This window comes from Sinocyclocheilus anshuiensis, unplaced genomic scaffold (genome assembly GCF_001515605.1).
Source record: "Sinocyclocheilus anshuiensis isolate Anshui unplaced genomic scaffold, SAMN03320099.WGS_v1.1 scaffold190, whole genome shotgun sequence".
Taxonomy (NCBI): Eukaryota; Metazoa; Chordata; class Actinopteri; order Cypriniformes; family Cyprinidae; genus Sinocyclocheilus; species Sinocyclocheilus anshuiensis.
This window is the reverse complement of record NW_015547663.1, coordinates 192,250-201,795: the sequence shown is the minus strand read 5'-3', so window position 1 is coordinate 201,795 and position 9,546 is coordinate 192,250. Positions and strand designations below refer to the sequence as shown.

At 38.0% G+C, this 9,546-nt stretch overlaps 1 protein-coding gene across 1 annotated transcript; it reads left to right on the top strand.

Annotated features, from left to right (window-relative positions):
- Positions 1-2,536: 2,536 nt before the first annotated feature.
- On the top strand, positions 2,537-5,827 carry LOC107702428 (probable tRNA pseudouridine synthase 1). Its single transcript, XM_016504750.1, has 8 exons — positions 2,537-2,860; positions 3,014-3,112; positions 3,754-3,809; positions 3,896-3,977; positions 4,073-4,145; positions 4,248-4,387; positions 5,242-5,298; positions 5,401-5,827. The coding sequence occupies exons 1-8, from the start codon at positions 2,737-2,739 to the stop codon at positions 5,628-5,630; spliced, it is 861 nt and encodes a 286-aa protein (XP_016360236.1). The 5' UTR covers positions 2,537-2,736; the 3' UTR covers positions 5,631-5,827.
- Positions 5,828-9,546: the final 3,719 nt, after the last annotated feature.

Sequence of the window (9,546 nt, the reverse complement as noted above, 5' to 3'; positions counted from 1 at the left end):
ACTAGGGGTCATAGGGACATGGCAAGAAAAACATGGACTTGCACTTGGAAGTAGACAGTGCTGTGAATAGGACTTCACCAAAATGTAACGGTCTGAAAGCAAACTCAAGACCGAAGTTAAACACACTTCCAGCCAAAATGTCTGATGCAGGAATTTTATGACCGAAAACCTCCAGACTTATATACAGAACTATTCTGCATCTACTTCATTTTAAGTTGCAGTCTTTGTCATTTAGATTTAATTCAAAAAGACTGCACCATTTGAAGAAAAGCACCATTCTTGAGAGCAACTATATAATTATTTTTAAAAAACTACATAAACTCTGTAATACTGGCATTCATCCACTCAAGCCTCTCTAGCCGAGATAGAAAAGCAAGTCTCAGACTTAGAAATCACAAAAGCTAAATCAATAATACTGCAACACTTTTCAAGAATAATTTCTTAGACACACAAGTTTTTGAACACATGCTGTAATTATAGCATGGTCGAGGCTTATGACTGTGGCTCATGGTGGCAGTAGCCCGATTCTTTAAATAGACTCAGCATCACAAATCATCTGCAGTGGTTGCGGTGAGTCTGTAATTGAAGTCCAGAAACCATTTGAAATGTCAAAGCAAGAATAATAAGAAGAAACATTCAGTGGGCATATACATAGCATCATCTTGTGTGACACTAATATGAAAAGAAGAGAGGACAAAATGCAAATAATACACTAGTCAAGTAATAGGCTTTGTTTCTTCTCTGTGTCCTTTCTTGAACTTATTTAACCCTTCAGTTGTCTTCAGGTCATTTTTTTTAGTCTGTAAAGAATATAATAGGCCTACAATAAATATCACTTTTTTAATTGGAAGTTTGGAACCAGACCTTGTCAGGAATCCCTGAAGAAATTGTGAGATATTATGCAAAGTCAAAAAGAAAATTATCCAGATAAAGGGACACCTTTCGCCAAAACTGTCTCCCAAACTTTTTTTTTTTTTACACAAATTGTGTTAATGCATCAAAAAAAAAATCAAAATTCCATTTTAATAGCCTACACATCAGAAGCAGAAAAAAGCAAATTAATAGGCTACTACGTTTTTATAGTTAAGTAGGCTACTACGATAATGCATGTAGCATTACTAGTTTAACTCACATGTAGTTGTCAGATTTGACATATGCAAAAACAACTGTTTCAGGACAGGTGTAGAGACATGACAGTCTCATCGCGTCTCAAGTTAAAGGTAGCTTCATTCTCAGCAGAATAAAACTCGTGTCAGATAGACTGACCTCTTTTGAGTAGGCTACGTATGAATAAGACATTTGTCCTCGAAAATTAGAACATGCCTTTTTAAAATTACATAAAAACTGGTTACCTCTTGTTGACATGATGCAGTAAGAAAACTGTGGATTTTCCTCCTGAAATAAAATGACGGTGGTCGCCAATGTGCCTTTCAATCCAAAACACAGGTCCCCGACTTCAGAAAAGCAGAAAGTGTGCGAGCTGTATGTCCATGAGCAGCGGAGCAGCTCTGGCGCTCGGCATCAGTGATCACTACAAAGCGCGACTGAATAACGGGAACCCGAGGCTTACACAATGGGCGTGTCCTGAAAGATAAACTGACTGCTACGGTATGTGGCTACAGTTACAGCTGAAGCAGTTATATTTTGGCTAGCCACTCCTGCTTTAATAGTAACTACTGTTTTTCTGACTTTAACAGATTGTGATATTGCTTTTTAAGTTTTTATATTTTATATTATCTTTTTAGACCCTTCCTTTTCGAAGATTAAAATCACTGTGATTTGTCTAGTGTGTACATTTATAAAAGATCGCACTTGGTTAATGTATCATTATGTCAGTCTTATGCACACCCCTTCAAGTAAAGTGTAACCAAATGGACCATTCTAAAAATGCATTAATAAACAGCATTATAATAATACTGTTATAATAATAAATAAACCCTCTATTAGTAGGCTAACACAATATTAGTCTAATTGCATAATAGCCTACTTATTCTAATACTAGGCTACTTTAATAATAATACGTATTCATAATCCTTATTATATAGGCCTAATTGATATGTGAAAATATAACAAACATCCGACACATTGTTTTGTTGTCTATACTTCTTCAGTAATAGTGGGTAAATGTCGCCATCATGTGGTTCAATATTTTACTGTGAACTTTAAAGGTACAATCTTCGACGCCTTTATTTGAATAATGTAGCCTATCACTCTATAATATTTTTTTATGCTGGTAGATTTGCTTTTATACGAGTTAGTAAAATACGAAGGACGAAAATGCTTATATAAGAAAGCATACAATTATATTATGACAAAGGCCCAGTTTTCTCTGTGCACGCAGGCAATGTAATATAAAAGTTGTCCGCCACAGCTGATCTAGAGTCAGCTTTCGCATTTAAGTTATAGTTAAGATTTGCTATGGGAAACTGATCCTACCTGCATTTGCGAACTTTATACCGGAGCAGCGTTCAGTGGCCAGTAAGTGACATATAATTGCGATCTGAGTGATGCAGCAGGATTTGATACAGATTAGTGATGCAGCAGGGTTTTAGGTGGAATACAGGGAATGAATCCGCTCTGGCAATATTAAATATTGCAATTCCAACTGAGGGTGATTTTATGGCCATTTTGAAGGTGCTTATCATAACTAACTGACCCAAACAAACGGTCACTCTTGAAAGAACTACAATACCTGCACACGAATGATATCATCATCTCGCGCCGATAACAACAAGCATGGCTGTACAGAACAGTTCGCTAGCCAAATTGCAGTCTTTAAATGGTATATTTGCCATTTATAAGAAACAGGGTCCCACCTCCGCGGATGTGTTAAACGTGCTGAAGAAGGCGCTTTTAAAAGGTAGGTGCGTTATTAATTTCTGTTCTTTTAAGGGCCTCTTGAGATTCATTCTTAGCAGTAGATGTCAGTCCTTTGCATTGGGGAATGAAATAATCACTCCTAAAGTAATTATCAGAATACTTTTTATTGTGTAACGACTTTATCCTTACACAGAGGCAGGTGTTGCAAATCCCAATCCTCGCAAAAGGAAGAAGCAACCTTTAAAAATTGGCCATGGTGGCACCCTGGACAGCAATGCTTCTGGTGTACTTGGTAATGTAATCAAGTATCTTCTTCTATTGTGAAACATTATACAAACAAAAATTTACACCATGGGCACTGGTGAAGTCTTACCAGCAATGACATAACACAATTTTAACCATCATAAGGCTACTTCCCTTGTTGATTAATCAAAGTACTTAAAAACATTAAACATTTATGTATTTATTTATTACACACTTTCTGATTATCTAATTAAATACTCAATATGCATATACAATAATTTGCACAGAACGTTTTAGAACAGAAATGGAAACTGGATAATTGGATAAAGCCAGATTCTTGTTTTATGTTGGTAACATAATATATATATATATATATATATATATATATACATATATATACTCTTTTTTTCACTTTTTATTACACAAATGTCACCATGTTCTGAATAATAATATGTTCTAATCATACAAATGATACAAACAAACCCCTCTGTAAAAACATTTAGAACTGAGAGAAAAAAAAAAGCTTATTTTGAGAAAACAGCGTTTAAATATAATCTTGTAATTGAAATGTACAAATGCAAACAAGTATGAAAGAAAATGAAAGAAAACATGTCAGTTAAGGGATTTTGCTTCAAGAATATGAAATAATATAAAATATGTAAGAATATTACTTAACCTAATGTTTTGCAGTGGTTGGAATTGGTGAAGGAACAAAGATGCTCACCACGATGCTTGCAGGATCAAAGGTAAGTATTTTCTGGGTCATAACATGTTTGTGTGTCTTTCTACATTTGTCATCCACATGTTTTATTACTGTAACATTTGATTCTAGAAATACAGAGCTGTTGCAGAGTTAGGCAAAGCAACTGATACGCTTGACGTCACAGGAAATGTTGTTGAAGAGAAGAGTTATGGTGAGAAGAATTATGATTTTGTGGCTGCGCTTGTGATGAGGGAATGGATATTTCACAGAAGTCAGTCTATAAAGATTAGTGCTTGTTTTTCCCAGATCACATCACAAAAGAGGCTTTTGAGGAGGAGCTGAGGCAGTTTACGGGTGAAATTATGCAGGTTCCACCTCTGTAAGTCAATTTGTTTTGCTTGATACACAATACACTCTTCATAGACGTCTAAATGAATTATGTTTCTTGACGTCATAGAAAATCTGATGTTTGCATTTAAAGATATTCAGCCCTGAAGAAGGATGGCCAGCGCATGTCTGTCCTGCTCAAGCAAGGTCAAGAGGTTGAGGCTAAACCTGCACGTCCAGTCACAGTGTACAGTCTCTCTTTACAGGACTTCAGCCCGCCATATTTCACCATAGGTTTGTCATTTATATGCTAAATTTGGAAAGACATTATATGATAAGTATTAATGAATGGTAAATGTGTTTTCTTGTACAATTTCATTAATACTGTATTTAGAGAGTTTAAGAAATAATTCACCCAAAAATAAAAAAAAATTCCCTGAAAATATACTCACCCTCAGGTAATCCAAGACGTAGATGAGTTTGTTTCTTCATCAAACAGATTTGGAGAAATTTTGCATTGCATCATTTGGTCACCAATTGATCGTCTGGAGTGAATGGGTGCTGTCAGAATGAGAGACCACAGTCCTTCAATTAACATCTAGTGAGGTGCAAAGCTGCATGCTTGTAAGAAACAAGCCCATCATTAAGGTGTTTTAGCTTTAAACCATTGCTTCTAATCAAAATATGTGCTCATAATCCATAAAAATGCTTCCTCTGGTGAAAACGGCCATCCCCTGTTGTCCTCCCACCTCAGAGTCCACTGACATATTTGTTTAGAAATGTTTTGTTTTCGCTTTTCACTTCATAAGACATTAATTGATGGACTGGAGTTGTGTCTGGATTGAAGTGTCGATCATTTTTGGATTATTGTGATGCTTCCATCAGCTGTTTAAACTCTCATTCTGACGGCACCCATTCACTGCAGAGGATTCTTTGGTGAGCAAGTGATGTAATGCTACATTTCTCCAAATCTGTTTCAGTGAAAAAACTAACTAATCTACATCTTGGATGGCTGGAGGGTGAGTAAATTTTCATTTTGGAGTGCACTATGTTAGAAAACATTTTTTTCCCATAAAATCATTATGTCATGCTGAACAGCTTTAGTTCATCTTTTTCATTAAATTTAAATCTACTTTTTGCATTTACAGATGTTGAGTGTGGAGGTGGGTTTTATGTCAGAAGCTTGGTTGATGATCTTGCAAAAGGTAACACTCTAGAGATATTTATTTCTTGTAATACTACCCTCAAACATTAACATTTAATTTACCTGAAATAATAATCTGATTTTCACCCCTGTACCCCCGCAGCTCTGTCATCCGGTGCTCACATCAAGGAACTCACTCGGACCAAGCAGGGTCAGTTCACCCTGGAAGAGCACGCATTGAAGGAGGATCGCTGGACATGGACAGATATCTCACAGGCTCTGCAGCCCTGCCCAAAGCCAGCGGGGCAACAAAAGAATGCCAAGAAAGCTAAATCAAAGCATAAACCCACCTCATCTGAATCTGAGGGTGACAATGGTGATCAAAACGATTAAAGGTGATGAAACAACCCATCTGATACACAAATTACATTTTCGGTGAGAGAACTGTAAGAAATTGTCTGGTCCACTCTGATTTGATCTGGCCTCTACTACCATCCATGTGTATCCACCTTCATGGCCAAGTGAGGATAAAACAGGTGGCATCATCAAAATAGATAATGGATTATTAATGAATCTGAATTCACTTAAAGAAAAAATAAAAATATACTTGAAAATAGTTATTTTGTTTGTTAATAAATGTCTATGTCATTTAATTTCTTTTCCAGGTCAGTAAATGTCCTAGTCTTTTACGTGTTGTTTTCATGTTTGGTAAAAACCTTAACATTTATAATAGAAGCAATACATAACATCAGATTATTGCTGTACTCATGTTTTGGAAAATAGCAATAAATTACACTATTGTTTAAATGTTTGGGGTTGGTAAGATTTTTTGTTTCAGAAAGAAGTCTCCATAATAACTAACAAGACTGCATTTATTTGTTTAAAAAATACAGTGAAAACTGAAATATTGTGAGATATTTTAAGAAAATATAATAAGTAATAAGTAAATAATTTTTTTAATGGAATAAAAAATATGAATAAGTAAATATTTTTAATTGAATATTATTCCTGTGATGGCAAAGGTGAATTTTCAGCAGCCATTACTCCAGTTTTCAGTGTTACATGAACCTTCAGAAATTATTCTAATATGCTAATTTGGTGCTAAAAAAACATTTCTTACTATTGTCATTGCTGAAAATGGTTCTGCTGCTTAATGTTTTTGTGCAAAGTGTGATACATTTTGTTCTTTTTTTCCTTTATTTTTTAGAGTTTTTGATGAATCAAAAGTTTAAAGGAGCAAACATTTTTTAAAATAGAATCTTTTTGTAACAATGTAAAAATCTTTATTATTGTTACTCAGAATGTTAAAAATTCACACATAAATCCAAAACTGAACACAGTATTAAAATATATGTAATTAAAAGCCGGTTTCAGGTAACACAGAAAAACACACAGTCACACACTGAGATTTATGTAAAGCAGTATGTAAAGTATGTAAAGATTTATGTAAAGTAGTATATGGTCTCTTACCGAACTGAATATAGTTTAGACTGTTTAAATGTGCGCAATCAGCATACTCTGATACTAATCCCCCTTAGTCAGGGATTAAGATCACATTCAATTCCTCTGTTTCCAGACTCTTTCCACCCATACTTTAATGGCATTAAGAACAAAGAAAGAAAGAAAGAAATCATGTGAAATACAAACCCCAACCCCACCTCCTTACTTGGCTACTCTTATACAGAGAGAAAAGGCAATACAGTTCTCTGCCTTGACATGGATAAATTGATAATATCTTTTTTTTTTTTTCACTTTGAGCACACAATATAATTTTGTACTACAGTATATCAAGAGTAGCTGTCATACACACTACTTCAAGTGCTCTAACTGTACAGCTATATACTATATTGTTAAATGTTTACCATCTGGGGGCACTATGGTTCTTTGGCTTCATGAAGGTTTTATGGCATGCCTAAAACACAGAGGAATGTGTTGTAAATCATCTGTGATTTACACATAACAATATATGCTTACCCTGCAGGTCACTGCTGCTGCATCACTGGGCAGTTATGCCGTATGTGCTTTCTGACAGGCTGGGACATGCATGTGCAGTAACTGTTGTGCTCAGTGAGTCTGAGTTGCAGTTGCCTGAGGCTTTGATTCTTTCATTTCTGAAGGTCTGAGGAGAAAGTGTCATGTTCCCCAGTGGGCCATGAAAGAATGTAGCTCTAAGTGAAACAGGAATGTTCATAGACAGGAATATTGTGTAAATGCAAAAGTTGAAAACCTCTGCCAGCACAGAATATGTGGAGCACTTACTGTATGAATTAAATTAACAATAAGTTTGATATATGTGTTAATTGGCATTCTTTTAACTTTAAAATTTATCTTTAGTATGGACACCCATGTATTTTAACCAAACAGCTCTGTTCCTAAAGTCAGCGCTATAATGCGGTGATGTTATTCATCTGTTCAGTGCCTGACTAAATGGGGCTGTTGTGATGGGAATGATCTAAAAAGGGAAGTCTATGAGGTGTGAGAATCATCACAAAGCCCAGTAATTGTCCATGTAGAGCAGGGTTCCTCAAATCTTGCCCTGGAGGGCCAATGCGCTGCAGAGTTTAGCTTCAACCATGATCAAAATCGTGAAGACATTGATTAGCATGCTCAGGTGTTTGATTAGGGTTAGAGCTAAACTCTTCAGGAAAGTGGATCTTGTGGGCCAGATTTGAGGATCCCTGATGTAGAGTATCAAATTCCCAACTGAATTGAATGTTTTATTACTGTCAGCAAACAGGCCAGCTAAAATCTGTAGTCTTTGATCGTTAGTTGAACATGTTCACCGACAGCCGATTAATGGCCGTTACGATCAAATTTTACCTCCGACAAAATTCTGGCAGTGTCAGAAGATTTGGCGCACAGTCCTACAGTGTGACTTCTACGATGAACGTCAAACTGTCTTCGTTTTTCAAGACAAGTCATTATCAGAATTAATGCTAGAGATTTCTTCTAAACGCATAAACTCCGGCGCTCTTGTCCTCCGCTCACGGAATTCATATGAAACGTTGCCTTTGCAATGATAAACACCGGTTGTGCTGCTGTTTTCATGTGGGTGTGTAGTGCTGCATACACTATTCTTCTTAAATACACCGGTATTGCCGCCATTCATATACTTTTAATGATAGCCAACATTGCAGCCCGCAGTCACTGAACGTGTATGGGTTGATAAGGTAAAACTCCGGACAAGTTTTCTTGCACGCACCTGTTTTTAACACGTCTTGACTGTCGTACAGGCTGACATTAATGTCAACTGAGATCCCACAGTGTGACATTATCATGTTCGTACAGTCTGACAAGTACAATCCTAAAGGACTTTTAAAAAATTGCACAGTGTGAGCCCTGCTTTAGCTGAGGGTAATAGAAGATTGTATTTTGCAGGTGATCCGATGGAGCGAAGGAGCGGTGGAGAATGGGAGTGGTGGATAACAGGAGCGGTAGAGCGAAGGAGTATCTAGGGGTGAGTAAACACAGGTAAGTAGTCAGGCTAGTTAGGCAATGCAAATTGTAGACCAGACGATGAGGCAGTGGGAAGAGTGCAGTAATATAGGGAGCTTAATGAGCTGAGACAGGTGTGGGCAATCAGTATTAGGGTGATTGGGATCTGATGTGCACTGGGGCTGATGACTGTGGTGACTGAGGTGACGGTGGTGACTGAGACTCCCTGACATTACCCCCTCCTCCAGGGGAGGCTCCTGATGCCCTACTGCGGTGACCATGGCCTCTGGGTGCGGGGCAATCAGGGTGGTTTCGATGGAAGTCCTAGAGTAAGGAGGGGTCTAGAATATCATCCCGGACCACCCAGGACCTCTCCTCTGGCCCGTATCCTTCCCAATCCACAAGATACTCCAGCCGGCTACCCCGTCGCCACGAGTCCAACACCTCTCTGACTTGGTAGATGGATGGTTCCTCGAGAATTTCTGGAGGAGTAGGAGGTACGTCCGGCTCTGTGGGTTCTGGTGCAGAGGGAGAGAAGGGTTTAAGGAGGGAAACGTGAAAGGCGGGATGAATACGGTACCGTGAGGGGAGCTCAAGCAGGTAGGTGACCTCATTAATCTGCCTCTGAATGGTGAAGGGACCAATGTAACGGGGACTCAGCTGCTTGCAGGGCAGGCGGAGATGCAGATCCCTGATGGACAACCAGACCTTATCTCCGGGGCGATAGACTGGCGTGATGGAACAGCGGGCATCTGCAAAATCCTTGTGTCTCCTCACTGCCCGCTGGAGGTGGTTGTGAGCTGAGTCCCATACTCTCTCGCTCGGAACCAGTAGTCCACAGCTGGAACCTCCGCAGGCTCCTCAGTCCAGGGGA

Coding starts and splice junctions, on each gene's coding strand:
- LOC107702428 (XM_016504750.1), top strand. CDS start 2,737: ATGGCTGTACAGAACAGTTCGCTAGCCAAATTGCAGTCTTTAAATGGT. Junction 3,810..3,895: donor CGATGCTTGCAGGATCAAAG/GTAAGTATTTTC, acceptor ATTTGATTCTAG/AAATACAGAGCTGTTGCAGA. Junction 5,299..5,400: donor GGTTGATGATCTTGCAAAAG/GTAACACTCTAG, acceptor GTACCCCCGCAG/CTCTGTCATCCGGTGCTCAC.